At 44.8% G+C, this 19,822-nt stretch overlaps 2 protein-coding genes across 2 annotated transcripts; both read right to left on the minus strand.

The window, feature by feature from the left end:
- Nucleotides 1-3,059: 3,059 nt before the first annotated feature.
- LOC126999537 (zinc finger CCCH domain-containing protein 10-like) lies at nucleotides 3,060-10,882 on the minus strand. Its single transcript, XM_050862206.1, has 5 exons — nucleotides 10,721-10,882; nucleotides 9,097-9,375; nucleotides 8,658-8,793; nucleotides 7,441-7,884; nucleotides 3,060-6,007 (listed from the first exon to the last, which is right to left on the minus strand). The coding sequence occupies exons 2-5, from the start codon at nucleotides 9,360-9,362 to the stop codon at nucleotides 5,489-5,491; spliced, it is 1,365 nt and encodes a 454-aa protein (XP_050718163.1). The 5' UTR covers nucleotides 9,363-9,375; nucleotides 10,721-10,882; the 3' UTR covers nucleotides 3,060-5,488.
- A 1,567-nt stretch (nucleotides 10,883-12,449) lies between these two features.
- LOC126999538 (uncharacterized) lies at nucleotides 12,450-18,505 on the minus strand. The gene is made up of 8 exons (XM_050862207.1): nucleotides 18,259-18,505; nucleotides 17,576-17,835; nucleotides 16,565-16,626; nucleotides 16,124-16,200; nucleotides 15,468-15,547; nucleotides 14,866-15,063; nucleotides 13,048-13,400; nucleotides 12,450-12,753 (listed from the first exon to the last, which is right to left on the minus strand). Exons 1-8 carry the CDS (start codon nucleotides 18,464-18,466, stop codon nucleotides 12,471-12,473), a joined length of 1,521 nt encoding a protein of 506 aa, XP_050718164.1. The 5' UTR covers nucleotides 18,467-18,505; the 3' UTR covers nucleotides 12,450-12,470.
- Nucleotides 18,506-19,822: the final 1,317 nt, after the last annotated feature.

The raw sequence follows: 19,822 nt of genomic DNA on the forward strand, positions 1-19,822 counted from the left end.
GAAGCATTAATAGACGCAGAAAACCCACATTGTAACCTAACTCTTCTTGCATATAGAGGATAATAATGATAACAGTAATAATAATGAAAAAAATATAGGCAGTTCAGCATAGCGCTACAGAATACCTTGGTTCAACTTTGCTCTCCTGTTGAAGGACCACCATGACCCAACCTTAGATAGATGTGTGAAAGGATAAAATGTGAATCAAAGGGAAGGAAATAACATAGGAGTGTGGAAAGACATGGAAGGGAAGGAAGAAACAAGGGATAAAAAGGGGAAGAGGCCAGTTTGAAAAGATGTTACGTGACACAAAAGATTGGATTTAAAAGGAGGAGAGGGCAGACCGAAGTGATGATGGATGGTATGGGAAACAAAGGGAAGGAAATAACATAGAGAAGGATTGAAGACAGTGTGGAAAGATAAGGAAGGAAGGAAGTGAGATAAGGAATGACAGCAATGGGAAACGATGACAAAAGATGCAACAGAAAAAGAAGAAAGTGATAATGAATGATATGGGAGACAAAGGGAAGGAAATAACAGGGAGAGGATTGAAGACAGCATGAAAGAACAAAACAAGGAAGGAGGGAAGTGAGATAAGAGATGAAAACAATGTGAAAGGATGATAAAAGTTGCAAAAGAAGAAAGTGATAATGAATGATATGGGAGACAAAGGGAAGGAAATAACAGGGAGAGGATTGAAGACAGCATGAAAGGACAAGACAAGGAAGGAGGGAAGTGAGATAAGAGATGAAAACAATGTGAAAGGATGATAAAAGTTGCAAAAGAAGAAAGTGATAATGAATGATATGGGAGACAAAGGGAAGGAAATAACACGGAGAGGATTGAAGACAGCATGAAAGAACAAAACAAGGAAGGAGGGAAGTGAGATAAGAGATGAAAACAATGTCTGACTCTCCTACTTGACCATGAACCTAAGAAACCACATATTTGACGAGGCTTCCGTTTGACTTCGGGGCATTTCCAGGGGTGGTTTTATGACCCTGGTGGTAGTGTGACAATACAAGGAATGGAATTGGATGAGAAATGAATTGATGATGTAATATACAAGACAAATTTACACAAAGGGATAAAGGAGTGAGAATCTTAATGAAGGATAACCAAGAAGGAAAGAAAGAACATAGAGGAAAATATAATCAGAAAAGAAAGAGGAGTTAAAGAAGAAGATGAGAAAGAAAGGGAAGAGAGGCTGAAGAAGATAAAAAAGGAAGAGAAAGGAAGAGAATGAAAAGATAAAGAAGAAGGGAAATAGAACAATGAGGTCCAGTGAACTTCCTCCCTTATCAACGGCTCGGAAAATAAATTGCAGCGGAAGAAAATTATATTAAACAACGGTGGAAATAATAACAACAAAACCTGGGTACTGATAATTCTCTCTCTCTCTCTCTCTCTCTCTCTCTCTCTCTCTCTCTCTCTCTCTCTCTCTCTCTCTCTCTCAATGAAAAAAAAAGTCTGAATTATTCACAAAAATTTCCGGAATCGCTTTTTTTTCTCACTTATGAACGAGATGAAATTTAATGCCATAAATAATAATAATAATAATAATAATAATAATAATAATAATAATACTTGGTCTTTGTAATTTCTCTCCTTCAAGTCACGTTCGGTTCGGCAAAATCTACGTTAAAAAAAAAAATAATAATAATAAAAAAATAAAAAAATCAGAAACTTGGAATGACAAAACTGAGCAACACACACGAATGTCTTTCCTCCGTCCCTCCTTTCTTTCCTCCATTCTCTCCACCTCCTTACCACCACTACAACACACCTACACACACATGCACACCACTACACATACCTACACATCCCACCCGTCGCCTCCCACCCATACAAGACAGACAGACTGGTGTTTTTATAAGGGCGTATTTATAAACATTTCGTCTCCCGAGCGCATGTATTTGACAAGGATTTCGTGGGTGTTTAGGGCATTTCCAGGGGTAGTTTTATGACCTTGGTGGTGGTGTGACCCTTCTACTTGACCATGAGTCTAAGAAATACACATTTGACAAGGCTTTCGTGGGAGTTCGGGGCATTTCCAGGGGTAGTTTTATGACCCTGGTGGTGGTGTGACCCCTCTTCTGTACCGTGAACCTAAGAAACCACATATTTGACAAGGATTTTGTGGGAGTTCGGGCATTTCCAGGGGAGTTTTAGGGCCCTGGTGGTAGTGTGACCCTTCTTCTGTACTATGAACCTAAAAAAACACACATTTGACAATGCTTTCATGGGAGTTCTGGGGATTTCAAGGGGTAGTTTTATGACCCTGGTGGTAGTCTGACCGTTCTTCTGTACAGAGAACCAAAGAAATAGCTAACATAAAATCATTTCAGCTCCCAAGAACTCATTTGACAAGGTTTTTGTGGGAGTGTGGGCAATTTCCAGGGCTAGTTTTATGACCCTGGTGGTGGTAGTGTGACCCTTCTTCTGTACCATAAACCTAAGAAACCACTCATTTGATTTTGACTACCAAGAACACACATTTTTAACAAGACTTTCGTGGAGATTCGTGGCATTTTCAAGGGCAGTTTTATGACCCTGGTGGTGGACATCTGTGGTAGGGAAGGAATTATAGAGGAACAGATCCCAAGAGAAGGACACAGCCCTGATTAATACCTGGTACCTATTCACTGTTGGGACCCTGGTGTTAGTGTGACCCTTCTTTTCTACCACGAGCCTAAGAAAACCATTAACGAGAACCTGATTTGTCCCCTTTTTGGCCCTTAGAAATAGTTGACGTACGTGTGGGATGGAAGCGTTTGAGAATGCCAACATAACTATACCTTCTACTACTACTATAAGTCCTTCCCAATGTCCCTCTACGCTACGCCATGCACTAACCTTCCTCTATCTTCCTTTTTATTCCTCTAAGTGAAGCGTTGCCACCAGTCTGTCTGTCTCTCTGTCTGTCTCTCTTTTGTTGATCATTGTATTATGGCAAAATCTTTATTCTTCATTTGTTTTCGTTTCTTCTTCTCTTCTGATTCTGCTGTTTCTTATTCCTTACGCATACACTGAAAGGTTTGTATAGATGAATTAGGTGCTGTAGTGTGTGTGTGTGTGTGTGTGTGTGTGTGTGTGTGTGTGTGTGTGTGTGTGTGTGTGTGTGTGTGTGTGTGTGTGTGTGTGTATCATGTTGTATTTCAAGTGTCGTGAAATTTGTATGTGGTCGAAAAACGAACTTACTGTCTAGCTATATGTGTGTGTGTGTGTGCGTGTGCGTGTGCGTGTGTGTGTGTGTGTGTGTGTGTGTGTATGCTTCCCTAGTCTGACATTCATCTTAAGAACACAAAAAATATTCCAACTATTCCAAACACGGTGCAAAAATCTACCTGACACATTTATCAGAGAAAACTGGCATTGGTGGTGGTCATAGTAGTAGTAGTAGTAGTAGTAGTAGTAGTAGTAGTAGTAGTAGTAGTAGTAGTAGTAATAATAATAAAAATAATATACTGGCAAAAGCGAAATAAAAAGGGAGTTTCAAATACCATCAAAATTACATACATACATAAATCTAACTATCATTCACACACACACACACACACACACACACACACACACACAAAATCAGTTCCAAATCATGTCTTATTATAAAAAAAATTAGAGTGATGGAGTGTTCAGGAAGCCCTCATCATCCTCCTGCATTTAGTCTTTCCTCCGAGAACCTCCGCTAAAAATTGTTACCGATCTCTGTCTGCGTGTTCCCCGGCCTAAGTGAAAGACAAAGTGGGCGATATTTAACAGTGATTTCTTCTGAGTTTGTTTGTGTTGAGTCCGGTTTTGTTTTTGTTGTTTTTGTCGTTCGGGTTCACGAGTAAGTTAGTTTTTATTTCCCGAGTGTCACAACCTGCTAAACTTGATCTCATGTTCTAGACCTGTTACTCTTGTTTTGTCTATTTTTCTCTCTCTTCAAATCTTAACATTCTCTTCTGATTTAGTTTTTCTTAATGTTTTTTTTATGTACAGTGTTCAAATCTCCATTCCATATCTTATTTTTCATATTTTAATTTAGTTTCCCTTAATCATTTTTTTATGTACAGTGTTCAAATCTCCATTCCATATCTTATTTTTCATATTTTAATTTAGTTTCCCTTAATTATTTTTTATGTACAGTTTATCAATTCATTTCCCAAACCTTACAATTCTTTCTTAATTCAGTGTTTCTTTATGCTAAGTTATGTGCGGTATATCAAGTGACATCAACAAAATTTCTATATGAATGCAGAAGGCTGTCTCTATGTATGTCCGAGGCTTTGTTTTGAGTTTTAGAGAAGTTCACAGCAAGTCCTTAATCGTATTTGAGTCTTTTAGGCCAAGCAAACACGCAAACAAGACCACGAAAGTCGAAAAATTTGAACACACACATTCCCCGAGGTCTGGCTTTTGGGCATTGCTTCCGGTTATGTACATTGTTGCGAGAGATCGAGAGGGTGACAACTAAATGCCTCGGGGTGCGTCGAGAAACAAACCTTCCTTCAGGGACACCAATGAGGGCTTCCTGACTCCCATCCTACACCTGGACTCGAAAAACAAGCTGCAGTTTTCGAGGATTCACACGCTTTGTAGCACCGAAGCAAAACACTAGTGATCGAAGGAAACGAAAGCATTACTCTAACAGGGTGAGAGGTGACGTGGCAAACCTAAGTGGCTGTGATCGGTGACTCCCTGTGGTGGTTCCCCAATGACTTCCTGCTAGTTAACCCCTCGGCTGCGATTGGCACGGATTTGGCCTTCACCGGTAGCCTGGTTACATACACTCCCAGGTCTTTCTCTGCCTCTGTGGTGGATAGTGGAGTGTTTCCTATGTGGTATTGGTATGCTGGATATCCCTTCATTGGTAGCCTGGTAACATACACTCCCAGGTCTTTCTCTGCCTCTGTGGTGGATAGTGGAGTGTTTCCCATGTGGTATTGGTATGCTGGATATCCCCTCCCAAGGTGCAGGACTTTACATTTTTCTTCATGGAATACTAGCAGCCAAGTTTCAAGTTTAAATAGTTGGTTTGTATATGAAGTTGAACAATGCCAAATATAACAGAGATGATACATGTTACTGGAATCTCTCTGTAGGGTGTTAGAAGGTACGATTTCACGGCAGAACTCACAGAGGGGGAGACCAGATCCAAGTTTCAATGACTAGTTAAATATGTGAAGTTGAGCATTACCAAGTATACTTCAAAAAACAAACGCTATCTTTCTATAAGGTGTTAGTGGGTACGATTGCACGGCAGAGCTCACAGAGGGAAGGGAGACCATATCAGGCAGCCACCACAGGAATGCCCACACAGCCACACATCAAGGTGACGGAAGGAAGGAAGGGAAGGAGGGAGCACACATAGGCCTCAGGATGGTCCCTGTTGCGTCGGGTCACCCCAAGTTGACCCCGAGGACGAGGGCGAAGCTGGGAGTGGCACGGGCCAGTCCAGGATGGCGAAGGACAGCAGGGTGGTGGGGCCATGGTGGGGGGCCTGGCTTCATTGGAGCTGGGGGCGCAGGACAGGCTGGGTCATGATGGGGTAGGAGACGAGGTGCCCCGTGGTGCCGCTCAGCGAGATCGCCTGGGGCATGGTCTGGGCGGTTGGTGGGGGCATGGTAGGGGTCATGGAAGGGGTCATTGATGGAGTCATGGAGGTGGGTGGAGCGATTTGTGGATTCAGGGACACTGTGGAAACCTGTGGAAGGGACACTTGGACACCACCTATTGACCCTACGACAGCCGGCCCAGGTGGAGCGACCCCTACTGGCTGTGTTGGAGGGGCTAGGGACTGTGGAGGGGCCTGCTGGGGGGCTTGTGGGGGCGGGGGCGGCCGTGGTGGACCCTGGGGCAGTGCGACAACAGACCCGTCGGAGGTGATGGGCATGGGTTGGGAGAGGCGTGGGGCGGGCAGGGGCTGGACGCTAGTGGCCACAGGGATGGTGGAGGCCAGGCTCACGGTGGGGACTGTTACCGCTGTCATGCTGCCCCCGGCCTTGCTCAGACGCAGCGTTGTGACCTGCGCCGGGACCAGGGAAGGTTAATCAGTCAAATTTTTTTTACAGTAAAGTTAGTACTGGAACGAGGGGAGGTTACTATAGGCATTTTTCTTTCCTTTCATTTTTTCTACAGTAAAGGAAATAAATGAGAAAAATAAAGCCTGCTAATCACTGCTGGAAGGTTGACGGGCGTCCAACGGCGTCACCGTATGGAAAGGGTTAGTCCTCTTCTAAACTTCTTAAGAGGAAATGGAAGAGGATTTAGAGGAGTTTAGAGGAGGATTGTGAGGTTTAGAAGAGGATTAATCTTCTTCCATTTCCTCTTGACCTTTTCCATACCGTGACGCCGACGTGTGTCATGGATGGAAAGAGTTAATCAGTCCAGGAATATTTTTAAGATTCTACAGATACTAAGGATTCTGGGAAGATAACATAAATGAATTGGAGGGTAAATCATCATCGTAAGAAAAACTGATTGGAGAACGGCCTATTTCTTAGATTATCTCTTTGATCACAGAAGTTATATCACTTATAGTTGTTTCTTACATGTGGAAGAGCATAAAGGCACGTTCTCAGGCCCGTTTAACCCAGTAGCTGCGGGGATCATGTTTCTTAACCCGGTACCAGCGACGGGCCAAATTTGTGACATGATATAAACCCCCAAAAATAGATGATGCATAAACTGATCACAAATGCTTCAACATATATTATGAAATGGTTTGTGTGAGAGGTGATTTTTTCTCATTTTTCTCGCTTTGAGGGACCATTAAGATACATGATCCTCGCTGCTACCGGGTTAAAGGCCCCTCTGAGCGAATTAGTGAGAAAAAAATCATCACTCACGCAAACCATTTCATAAAATATATCAATGCATTTGTGATCAGTTTATGCATCATCTATTTTTTGGGGGTTTATAACATGGCAAAAATTTGGCACGTCACTGGTACACGGTAAAGCCACAAATCTGGCCCGTCGCTGCTACTAGGTTAAAGAATATGGGGTTGCCAGTAAAGCTATCAAATCATCTAATATGTCAACTCTCCCGACTAGCACATACACATTCACACAACACTGGCCACAAAAGAACAACTGTAGAGGGCATTACAACCTTGACTCAACCCTTCAACCATGCAAACAAGAAAGAAAGTTGGAAAGTTTTGTTTAGTCGGCGCAACATCTGTGGTCATATGCCGGAGAGAGACAGGAGGGGAAGGAATTATAGGAGAAGGGAACAGACCCCAGAAGACAGGACACAACCCCTGATTAATACCTGGTACCCATTCACTGCTGGGTGGACAGGGGCGTAGGGTATCGGAAAAGCCGCCCAAATTTTTCCACTCCGCCCGGGAATCGAACCCGGGCTCTCTTGGTTGTGAGCCGAGTGTGCTAACCACTGCACCACGATGCCCCCCTATGCAAGCAGGAACAAAACACTACACAACACAGCACAAACCTGATCAAGAAGGAACTCATTGGTGGCTCTGAGGTCCGACACTTCCTTCTTCAAGCTGGCATTCTCCTTCTTCAGGTTGTCCATCTGTTTCCTCAGCAGCAATATCTCCTCCAGGCCACGGCGATCCCTCTCTCTGTCCCTGTCCCTGAAGTCCCGGAGGTCCCTCGCCGACATGTCCCGCACAAGGTCGTCAAGTGGGTGAAGGAACTCTCCCTCGCACGGCAGCTCCACGGCCATGACCTTAGGCTCCAGGCGCTGTCTTTTGGGGTCAGGGGGTAATTTAGTCTCGAGGGGCACCGGCGAAGGGTCGTAATGGTTGCTGCTCCCATGCTCGAGGTCCCGGTGGCTTGTTCCGTAGATCTCCTGCTCGTAATCGCGCTGGGAGAGGTGACGGAACTTGCATTTGCCGCCACGCCTTCTGCAGCATTCCCCCATCAAGTAGTCCTAGGAAGGGAGGAAAAGGAGAGGTAAGGGGGGTTAGAATCACAGCTCTTATTAGGGTATCTTTAAACACATGATAGCCAGGATCTTATGGTATAAATCAACAAAGAATGACCTCACTTTGTTGTATAGTAAGTCTCATTAGTATGGAAGCATTTATGAATTTTCTGAGTCAAGAAGTATAGTAACTGTTTGGGGTTTTGTTTGGTTAAGTTTAGGGTATCTTTAAACACATGATAGCCAGGATCTTATGGTATAAATCAACAAAGAATGACCTCGCTTTGTTGTATAGAAAGTCTCATTAGTAAGGAAGCATTTATGAATTTTCTGAGTCAAGACCTGTAGGAACCATTTGGGGTTTTGTTATGTTAGGTTAAGTTCAGGGCATCTTCAAACACAAGATAGCCAAGATCTTATGGTATAAATCAACAAAGACTGACCTCACTTTGTCGTATAAAAGTCTCACTAGTAAGGAGACAGCAAAGTAAAGAGAACAAAAGGAAAAATGGGAAGGGACAAAAACAATACCTAATGAGTTAACAAATAGATACATGTTACATTTTGTCTTTTTTTTTTTTTTACAGCAGAGGAGACAGTGCAAGGGCGTAAAAAAAAGAAAAGAAAACAATAATGAAAAAAAAAAAGCCCGCTACTTACTGCTCCTTACTGCTGCCTTAAACTCCTTAATATCAACTAAGAAAATCATATAATCTCAATGTGTCCACCTCTCCTGCCACTGCCCACGACAAGCTACAGCAGAGTGGTCCACCCCTCACCTTGCATATCGGGACGTCCCCATTCAGCGTCACGTCCCCTAAGTGCCCCTTGCGTATGGCCTGGTCCAGGATGTGCGGGGGCAGGTCACCGGTCCGCAGGTAGTAGTTCTCATCCTCACAGGTGCAGTGGATGAACCTGAGGCATTGAGGGTGATTGAAGATAGGGATAGAAGCATACTGAGAGCTAGAGGTGTTTGGGTTAGAATTTAGAGGTAGTGAAAGGGATAGGATAGGATAGATTAGGTTAGGTTAAGTTAGGGTGGTATGAAGGTGCAACAGAGAGTTATAGAGAAAGGATTGCATTTAGACAGTGGCAAAGAGCAATAAATAAATAAATATATATATAAAAAAAAAGAGGAAATAAAGCCCCTAATCACTGCCTCTATAAAAAAAAAGAGTACAGAGCAGAGGTCAAGACACCCCTGACCTTTGACCTCACCTGCACATGGGACGCGTACAGTGGCCGTTCTGGTAGTCGTGGCAGAAGGTGAGGTCAGCCTTGGCTTGGGTCACCACCTGCGGGCCCTGGTCGCCGTCGTCTGGGTGCCGGAACTTGCACCTCTTCCCGCGGCGGCAAACGTTTCGCAGGAAGTCCCGGCAGATCTTGTCCTCGTCGGCTGCCCCGCCATCCCCGCCCCCGCCACCCCCGCCGCTGCTGCCGCCCCCCCCTTCATCCTTGGCGTTGCCATTCATTCCCTCCACCATTTCATTTTGGTGCCTGGAAGATGGAAGAGTTGGGATGTGTGAGATTCTTTCCCATATACTTTTTTTTTTTTTCGTTTCTAAGACCCAGAGAATAATTTTCGGTAAAGATTTGTTTTAGTAGCGTGCCAGTATTTCGTTACCTACCTTATGAAACATCACTAGCTCTTCATGTAGCTTTTCTACAAACTTTCAACAATCATGGAAACACTTTCAAAATCCAATTCAAGGTCTAATTATTGTTGAAACTAGAAGGATAATATTCATGAAAGCGTAGCCTCCTCTGGCGGCGGCGGTGCAGCCAGTGTTGTGAGAAATACCTCCTCGCAGAAATAAGTCGCATATACACGTGGGGGGGGCTGTGCCCCCCCTGGTTAGAAGGGGGGGTTGATGGGGACAAAGTCCCCCTGTTAGCCGTCAAGTTGCAAAGTTCGGTTGTAGTAGTTTAAATATGCTCCGCCACCTTAAACCTTCTGCAAGCTATTTTGTGGCTGTGTCAGTGGCACCACCACCGCCAGAGGCTACGCTTTCCTGAACATTACCCAATATTTTCAACAATAATTGGTCCTTGAACTGGATTTTGAAAGCGTTTCCATGATTGTTGAACGTTTGTATTAAAGATATATGAAGAGCTAGTGATGTTTGATAAGGTAGGTAATGAAACACTGGCACGCTACTAAAACAAATCTTTACCTAATTTTTTTCCCCTTTTAAGATTATTTTTTTTCTCTTCTAAGACCCAAAGAAGCTATGGCAAGGTTAGGTTGAGGGTTTGTGAGCTTCTCTATCATTACTTGTTGATATTGGCTTTACTCTGTGTCATGCAAGGTTACAGTAGCCAGGGAGTCACAGTAGGCCGGCCCCCATGGACTGGTGACCACTCTCCTCATGAACGACTGTGTGGCCCTAGTGATGCTTTGACCCAGTGTGTCAAGAGGAGGCTGACCTTTCCTCAACATTGCCCTAACCTGACCCTTCAACAATGGCCCTGACCTGACCTTTCAACCTTAGCCCTGACCTGACCCTACAACACTGGCCCTGACCTGACCCGCCGTGCACAGGTCACACATACGAGGACACGTGTAAGACATGACACATACGAGTACTGGAAGGCACGGACACATGGAGATAAGGTCAAGGAGGAAGCAGGAAGGTCAGGTCACACGATCTACAACGCTCTAAAGTCTAAACTCTCGCCCCCCAGCCTTGCACACAGGTCAAAGGTCACGGAGATAAGGTCAGAAAGGAAGCAGTAACGTGAGGAAGGTCAGGTCACATGCACTACAACGCTCTAACCTCCTGCCCCCCAGCCTTGCACACAGGTCAAAGGTCACGCCATGCACTTAATAAGCACCACTGACCTCCGGAGTAGACGCGAGGTGGGTCAGTTTGTAGAGTTTTGACCTTTTTTTTTTCACGGGCTGACCTTCCCCTAACAGACAGAGGCAGGATGTGTTGTTTTATATAGAGACCCTTAATAGAGAGTGAGTACCGAGGTGTCTAAGGTGTGGACGCCATTTTTAGGCCTGATCTTGCTCTTGCTCTTGCTGTACATGTGACCCGTTGGAGAGTCCGGCCTTCATATCGGCACAACCTGTAAAAATAAAAACAAAACAAGCAGTATTCATTACAGATCTTCCAATTCCCTATTTCTTGCACATCACATCTTTTCCAAAAAACTCTTCATGGCTTCTGTAATTCTCTCATTTGAGCTTGACCGCGCTCTTCAAAAACTCATATGCTTCTTCTTCTTCTTCATCTGATCTTTAACGCTTTGCATCGCTTCTTAGGTCCTCCTCCTCCTCTCGTTCCTCCCTTCTTATTCACACACCTTCCTTTTCAGTGTTACGTAATTTTCTAACCTGAAATAAAGTTACTTATCTCCACTTATTCAGACATTTGTGCTCTTTTTTTTCTCAGCACTGCGCGAGGAACACTTTGCCAACCTTACCATTCTTCTGTTTCCTTTTTGTCCCCACGCACGTTAGGGCCGAAAGGGACAACTACCCCTATGTTAAAGTTTCACAGATGACTGGACTTCACATATTGGAGAATGCCCAGCTCGTGGAGGGACTATATATGTATGCACGCGGCTGAAGTTAGGCTACAAATATATCTGTGGCAGCTCGGGGTGAAGGCAGAGGATGATATATCTGTTGTAGACTCCGCAACGAGCCAAGTTCCCACACCCAACAACACTACATCTAATAACTTTGTACACGTCTCCCGTACAAGAGGCGTGGGAACCGGAGGGTGTGAGAGGGGGAGGGACAGGGTGGGGACGGCCTGGCGAGGACCATAAGTGTCGCTTCTACTCTGGGAAACTAACTTTGGGTCGTATAATAAAACATTTCAGCGCCCAAGAACACAGATTTGGCAAGGCTTCCGTAGGAGTTGTGGGCATTTCCAGTAGTAGTTTTATGATCCTAGTGGGAGTTTGATATCCTACGTGAAGCTAAAACAACAGGCATTAGAATCCGATTAATCTCCTTCCTGAATATAATAAAAAAATAGTCACTTCACAATTTTCCATCTCCCTCTTCCTCCTCCTCCTCCTCCACCCAGCTCACCTTTCCTCCACACATCGATCTCCAGTCCATCTCCAGTACTTTAAACTTCACTCATGTTTTAAAGGTGTTTAAATTACCCACACTTTTGTGATTAAATGGTATGTTTCTTGATATTATATAGGCATTAATGGCTTCAGTATCACAGTATTAATAAGCCTCTTGTTCACAGATTCTGGACAGGGAAGGAAGGAAGGGACACACCTAATAAACTTTCCGGCGCCCATTCATGTATATTTATCAAGGAATTCATAGGAGTTAAAAGCCTTTCCAGATAGTTTTATAACCCTGGTGGTAGTCTGACCTTTCCTCTATACCCTGAACATAAGATTCACTCGTTTGACAAGGCTTTCGAGGGAGTTAAGGGCACTTTCAGGAATGTTTTATAACCCTGGTGGTAGTCTGACCTTTCTTCTATACCCTGAACATAAGACTCACTCATTTAACAGGGCTTTCGAGAGAGTTAGGGCATTTTCAGGGATGTTTGGTAGTCTGACCTTTCTTCTAGTGATACAAGCATCGACCGTGTAATGTTCTGAATCTTTTAATAACAACAAGAACACACTCCACCATTCAGCATCGAGACAAGGAAGTAAGTAGCAGCACCTAACACAAAAAAGAAAAAACAAACTAGGAACAAAAACAAAACAAAACAGAACATTACTAGAAGATTTTCACTTGAGGGCCATCCGCCTCCACAGCCCCGGCCTGAGCCATCGTGCCGACAACGTGAATTCCGTCCCCCAGCTCGCCCGCCACCTTTGTCCTTGGTATCAGAGGTGATGTACGGGAGCTTCCTGCGTCTCTTCCCTCCTCTGTGCACGCACCTGTGTGGACAGAGTCAAACCACTGGATTAACGGAATGAAATCTTGTCATTATAAAATTATCTATGTGTCAGTATGGGCTAGACAGGACTTTGAAGTGCATGGAGGATTTTTTGGAGAACAGGGAAATTAGGACTGATAGTAGTAGTAGCTGTAATAGTAGAAGTAGTAGTAGCTGCCTTTAACAACAACATCTTAAGTGGCTACAGAGGGCAAAGTGTCCCTGTTGCTAAGGGGCAATGACCTGTGACTAAGTGTACTGATATAGAATACAGTCTGATTATCGTTTTCCATACCTTGAAGAAGCGGGTAGGTTGGAGGATTTGTGGGTCACACAGTCAGAGGAGGGCGGTGAAGGGGTTGAGGACACGCGCTGCAGAGGCTCGGGTAGGTTGGAGGATTTGTGGGTCACACCGTCAGAGGGCGGTGAAGGGGTTGAGGACACACGCTGCAGAGGCTCGGGTAGGTTGGAGGATTTGTGGGTCACACCGTCAGAGGAGGGCGGTGAAGGGGTTGAGGACACACGCTGCAGAGGCTCGGGTAGGTTGGAGGATTTGCGAGTCACACCGTCAGAGGAGGGCGGTGAAGGGGCTGAAGACACTCGCTGTAGAGGCTCGTGACGCTGCTTATCTTTCTTTGCACAAACACTCTGGTGGGGGAATGGTGCTGCATGAATGAGAATACAAGTAAAGTCTATAGGAACTACTATGGTGCAATTATTACTCACTTTTCTAAATATTGTAGCGGGGGGTAGTGTCGCTACATCCCTTTTTGAAGACCACTATGGTTATGGTTATGTGGTAGCGTGGTAGTCTATATTCCCGAGCGCTGGTCCCGGATGGTAAGGCCTCAGGACAAGTGAACACTCAGAGGTTTGTGACCAGAAGGGCGTTACTTGTGATTATGGAAGGTGGGAGGATTTCCGTGTGAACCACTTGTGAGACAGCATTAAGAAACTGGATAGTGATAATGTACTATGGGGACTGGTACAGTAATCTCAAATGAGCAGGAAAACGGCTCCAAATGATAACACTCACAGTAAGGTTGTATATAAATATGTATTTAGTTTCACTTATCAAAGGTTAGCAGAGTACTAGAAATGAATGACAGGCTGTATGCCTCTAATCTAACTAGCTACCGGCACAAGAGAGATTTTGGGAATACACAATGCTTAGCTCTGGTTGCTGGAGGAGGAGAAGCAGGAGCTGGCGTGAGCATCGGGCTCGGCAGGGGACGTCCACATGGGAAAAAGGCGGTCCTGGTGATGGATAGACGGGCGCCGCTTGATGTGGAGAGGGAGCAGCTCTTGGTGTGAAAAGCGGACGCTCTTAGTGATGTAGAGAGCAGCTTGGGCCAGTGGTATATCGGCCACCAGGGCAATGGGAAGACGGCCACTCGGGCAGTCGAGGGGCAGGTTACCCCGCCATACAAGTTCCCATCCTGTAGTCAGTCTCACACAGCAGGCCGTGGGTGGTTCTTCGGGGGGGGCTGAGTGGAGAGATGGACACCCCTCTGACCAGCCCGCTTCTCTGTGATTTCTCGCTGCCGGTCTTTGCTGTAGGAGTGTTCATCTCCTAAGGTTGTGGTAGTGGTGCTTGTTTCCTCACGTCTGCCAAGCTAGTCGTCCTCTTCCTCACTGACCCGTGGGTCTCCTTGCCCTTGCCTTCTCGCCTCTGCTCCTCGCTAAGCTCCTCCCCCTTCTTCACGTGACTCCCTCTCGGCATTACAATCAAACCCTACCTACCTAACTAGTTATTGGTTTCTTTGGGGGGTTCGAGGCTTCGAGATGAGGGATTTCAGTAACTCTCGTTCATGATATTTACTCATTCGCTCGCCGTGTTATCTTCTCATAACCTTTTACGCACTTACATTCCTTAGCCACCCATTCACTCTTTCACTCATTCACTCTTTCACTCATCCACGCTCCCACTCGCTCACACTTACTCACTCTGTCACTCACTGACTTACTCACATTCTCTCGTTCATTCATGCACTCGCTTACACTTACTCACTCTGTTACTCACTGACTTACTCACATTCTCGTTCACTCACATTCGGACCGTTACAATATAATAAGATTAGGTTTGTCCCCGTGCCTCAGTGACCCGGCATACCTCTTCCCCTGTAAATGACTTCCGCTTCTTGGAGGAAGACGCTTGCTTGGAGTTGGTCTTGAGTCTTGGCGGGACGATTCTCCAGCTGGTACTTGGGGCCGAGTCCTGCTCCTGGGCCCGTTCTGCTGCCGCAAGAAGTACTGGCGATGTCTGGCTAGAACTTGGCGTCTCCAGGTTGAGGACGTCACTGGTGTCAACCTTGAGAGATTGTTTTGTACACTCAACACACACACACACACACACACACACACACACACACACACACACACACACAGAGTGGCAATCAAGTGCAGCGAACGTGAGAGCGAGTGCTTCTGGAATTTGTCGGGGAAAAATAATGCAAAAATATGTGAAGCAAAATACAACTGCTTCATTAAGTCCATACCCAAGATAGAAAACATTCTCCTTTATGGAGCAAAAAAAGATTGATTGATTGATTGATTGATAGTTTATTGTTACAAGTAAACAACAAAGGAGAAGGGAAAAAAATAACACTGAATAGCACTAAACTTCAAAATAAGTATGAAGCATTAGGGAATCTGGCTCCACATAAGGACAGGTAATCCAGTGACTGACAGACAAAAACAGGCGTTGTGACTCACTCTTGGCCGAGGTGGCTGGGCTGCCTGGTCTGGGACGGGTCTGATTGGAGACAGCCCCGGGGTCTGCCATCGCACGGTGCCTGTGGAGTGAAGGGTGCCTGGAAAACAGACCTTTTGTCCCCGTCCTCTTGCCTACATTCACCAGTACAGAAAGATTACAGCAGGAAGGGCGTCCACACCTCAGCTTGTCATGCAGCACACAGGCCACGCACGTAACCTTTGCTAACCACACACTTCCAGGAGTATGATGGCTCTGGCAATGACATTCTACTTACGATCCCTCCTGGAGCAATGACATTCTACTTACGATCTCTCCTGGAGCAATGAAATTCTACTTACGATCCCTCCTGGAGCAATGAAATTCTACTTACGATCCCTCCTGGAGCAATGAAATTCTACTTACGACCCCTCCTGGAGCAATTAGATTCTACTTACGATCCCTCCTGGAGCAATGAAATTCTACTTACGATCCCTCCTGGAGCAATGAAATTCTACTTACAACCCCTCCTGGAGCAATTAGATTCTACTTACGACCCCTCCTGGAGCAATTAGCTACTTACGACCCCTCCTGGAGCAATTAGATTCTACTTACGATCCCTCCTGGAGCAATGACGTTCTACTTACGATCCCTCCTGGAGCAATGACATTCTACTTACGATCCCTCCTGGAGCAAATCTTTCTCCACCGGTAAATATACTTGGGTTTTCTTTTGGATACATCTGAATCAGTCATCCTATAAAAGAAACATAGAAATTTACAAATATCTTAAGTGAATGAATTTGATTAAAAAACTTATACACTTATAGGAGTGGTGAGTAGCGGGCTTTTTTTTTCTCTCTCTGCATTCTTTTTGTTGCCCTTGAGCCGTCTCCTTTGCTATTAAAAAAAAACCATCTGCTTCAAGCCTAAAATCTACAGTCTCTCATAAACTTTCACCACACTTCTACAATACACTCCTGCTGCTACTCTGTACTAAGGACTATTCGCGTAGTATTGCGTAGATTCAATGTGTTGCCTAATCTTTTTGGATACACTTCAATATATCTACATCATTTTGCTTCAACTCAGACTTAAAATTTACGAGGCAGGAAACTTACTGGTCATAAATAGCCAGTGCCTCTTCTCTGTTTTCTTCATCTCCTCTGCAGCCCTTCTCCACCTGTAAGCAAAAGATGAGCTCTCACTAGAGTTGGGAAGAGAATTAAGCTGCAGCGTATCAGAATGGCAACAGGCTGGAAGCTGTACCCTAAAGAAAAAAAAGACTGGCATATAACTTAAGAATATTTCAGCACTTATCCCCTACCAGTGTATCTTTTTAGTTTCCTGGTGCTACTTACACATGTATCCTTAGTTGTATAATCACACTCTGTACTGCCTGGGGGTTGGGATGGCATGCTCCTCCCTTCTCCTTTGTTGTTTTACTTGCAACAATAAACTATCAATCAATCAATCAATCAATGTATCCTTAGTTGTATAATCACACTTTGTACTGCCTGGGGGTTGGGATGGTATGTTCCTCCCTTCTCCTTTGTTGTTTTACTTGCAACAATAAACTATCAATCAATCAATGCATGTATAAAAAAATATGAACATGCACTTTATGAAGCAGAACAAACTCTCTTTTCGTGAACAGGAAAACCTCGCTCTGCAACGGTTCCATGGCGCCAACAAAAAATCACTTTAACAAACATTTGCTTCACAGCCCTGCTCACTTGACTAATCCAAAAATTTGCTCTAATGAATTTTTCCCATGAGCAATTTTAAACTACAGGTGCTCTCAAGTCAGCTGAGTCCCGCCAACCATTCTCTCTGTCTCTGTCTGTCTCTGTCTCTCAATATTCTGTTTTTCACCTCCGTCGCAGACACGCACACAAAGCTACCTCGACCCACTGCCCCCAAGAGACGCATCGGGAAGGATTTTACAGGAGGAGGAAGGAGAAAAGGAAGAGGAGGAAGAAAAAGAAGACCAGGAGGAGGAGGAGGCAGAGGAGGCGGATCGTGATGGTTGTGGGGCAAATGTAGTACTCACTGGAGAGAGAGCCAAAGTAGGGACAACCTTCTGTATAGGGCGACTGTATAGGGACGGTCTTACGCTACGAGACACTTACCATCAACCACATTTCACACTGAGAAGGGTGGATGGGGTCCAGCACAACCATGAGGGGATTGTAGTCCTTGTTATTCCAGACGTAGGGGTTGACCCTCATCCGATGGACCACAAGCCAGATTGTGCTGTATCTGTAATTCTTCTTGGTCCAGGTCGTCTTATACCGCAGGTCCTTCAACAGGTGCTCCTCTACTGCCTCACAGAATGTCCCGTACAGCAGACCATGCACCTTGGTCTGCTCGTAGATACATTCCTCCAGCACTGCGTGAAGGAAGAGGGAATATAATCAAACCAATGGTGCTGGGTCACTTCAATTCAAGGGATTAACTAATGGACAGCTGTGTTACTATGGGTTGACAGAACCTCTGCCTGTATCCTATTCCCTTGGGCAACTTAAATTAGAGGGTGACCAGAGGGGTAGTTTCCACTTAGCCTTTTCCATGCAATCCTTTATGCTTTATGTACCAACTTTAGCCGGCCAGAGTTTTGCCAGCAGCATGGCCAGAAACCCTACAACGAAGAGTCCCTACCCACACTGCTTATCATCACCTTGATCTCCTCAACATCTGGTCTTATGAATTTATCCTACTTTTTTTTTATTTTATTTTTCATACTACATGTTGGCTACAGTACATAAGTAAATTTAAACGCCCAATCACTTAAACCTACGGTGCCATCACTCACCATCGTGGAGGGTGACCCTTGCATGCCAGGAATCACCGATCCTTTCCTTTCCCCAGAAGGTCTCCAGTTCAAAGAGGAAGTACTTCCCCTCAGCCTGGTCCCCCGTGCGGATGGCGTCATCAAAGGCCGTTAGATGTTGGTTCGGTGACAGCAGCGACTTCACCTCAAGCAGGCCAAGATTGTTGAAGTAGAAAGTAGTTACTTTCATCTCGCTGGCTCCTGTGATGAAGGCTGTGAAGCCGGAGTTAAAAATTGAAATAGAAAAGTGTTTGTGAGTGTCCGTAGTGTTGGGAATGACACCTTACGATATTTATGAAACTTGGGGCGGCCACTCGCACACCAGTACGCTGAGTGTTAAAATGATGCCTCTCTCACATGATACTACAACACACACACACACACACACACACACACACACACACACACACACACACACACACACGTCACACCATCACCAAAATTCGAAATACTCTGACATCGTATAAGTACGGACTTTATTAATTATTAGTTAATGTTTTTTTTCCCAAATTTAACAAGAGTATATGAATCAAGTTGTACAGGTATTCTCTTCTATTATTTTGAGTCGTGGATTTTGCAACGGGCGAACTTTTGGGGAGCACACAGGAACGGTCACGCAACATTACAGTCTAGCAATATTTTTACATGTCTTTACACCCAAATTACATGAACTCTATATAGACAATGTCCGGACAACGTACACAATATAAACTATAAACTTATTAGCTTCGTCGTTATTATTATACGTATTTTTTAATTTCCACCTTTACTGACTGACTTTCGGCATCTTGGGCGCAAGGTTTGCTAGCAGGTCCGCCCTAACGGCGTTTCGTTTAGTTTCGTTACAACATTTTTGTTAAAAAATGTAAAATAAAAAGAAATTAAAATACGTAACATAAGATAATCGTACTTCAAACTTATGACAGTAAACGATTCCGTGAGAAAGGGCTTACGAGTGTCTGTTTATATATTGTGTGTGTGAGAGAGAGAGAGAGAGAGAGAGAGAGAGAGAGAGAGAGAGAGAGAGAGAGAGAGGTATGAATAGTATAGGAATGAGACACGTATGGCACAGGATGTTTCAAGTGTCGTTGGGTATGTTTTCTCCGCCAGGATGATAACTATCGATCAATCAGTCAAGCAGACCGTGGCCTAATAAACCATACCGAGTCCCCGTATGAGGAGAGCCAACAAGCCGCTGCCACCACACACCACCACACACCTGATCCACACAGCAACGCTCCTCTTGTCACCAAAAGCTGACTGCCTCAGCGCTGCCGGAATGGCTCCCTCATCAACTCATCAATGTTGCCGTGCAACTGCCCAACTTTACTTGACCGGAACAAACGAGTAGTTGAACCTCATCTCCCATTCACCCGAAATGTCAATTTACACCTGCCAGTGAACAGCCAAGACGTCAAGCTCAAGAACATAACATGGTGGTGGTGGTAATGGTGGTGGCAGTGGTGGGCGCCGCTAACTGGTAATTCACTAACTAAATCATTAGCTTCGCTTACGCAAAACCAATAAAGAAATTAGTGGAAGCTAA

The sequence above is a fragment of the Eriocheir sinensis genome, chromosome 16, assembly GCF_024679095.1.
Source record: "Eriocheir sinensis breed Jianghai 21 chromosome 16, ASM2467909v1, whole genome shotgun sequence".
NCBI lineage: Eukaryota > Metazoa > Arthropoda > Malacostraca > Decapoda > Varunidae > Eriocheir > Eriocheir sinensis.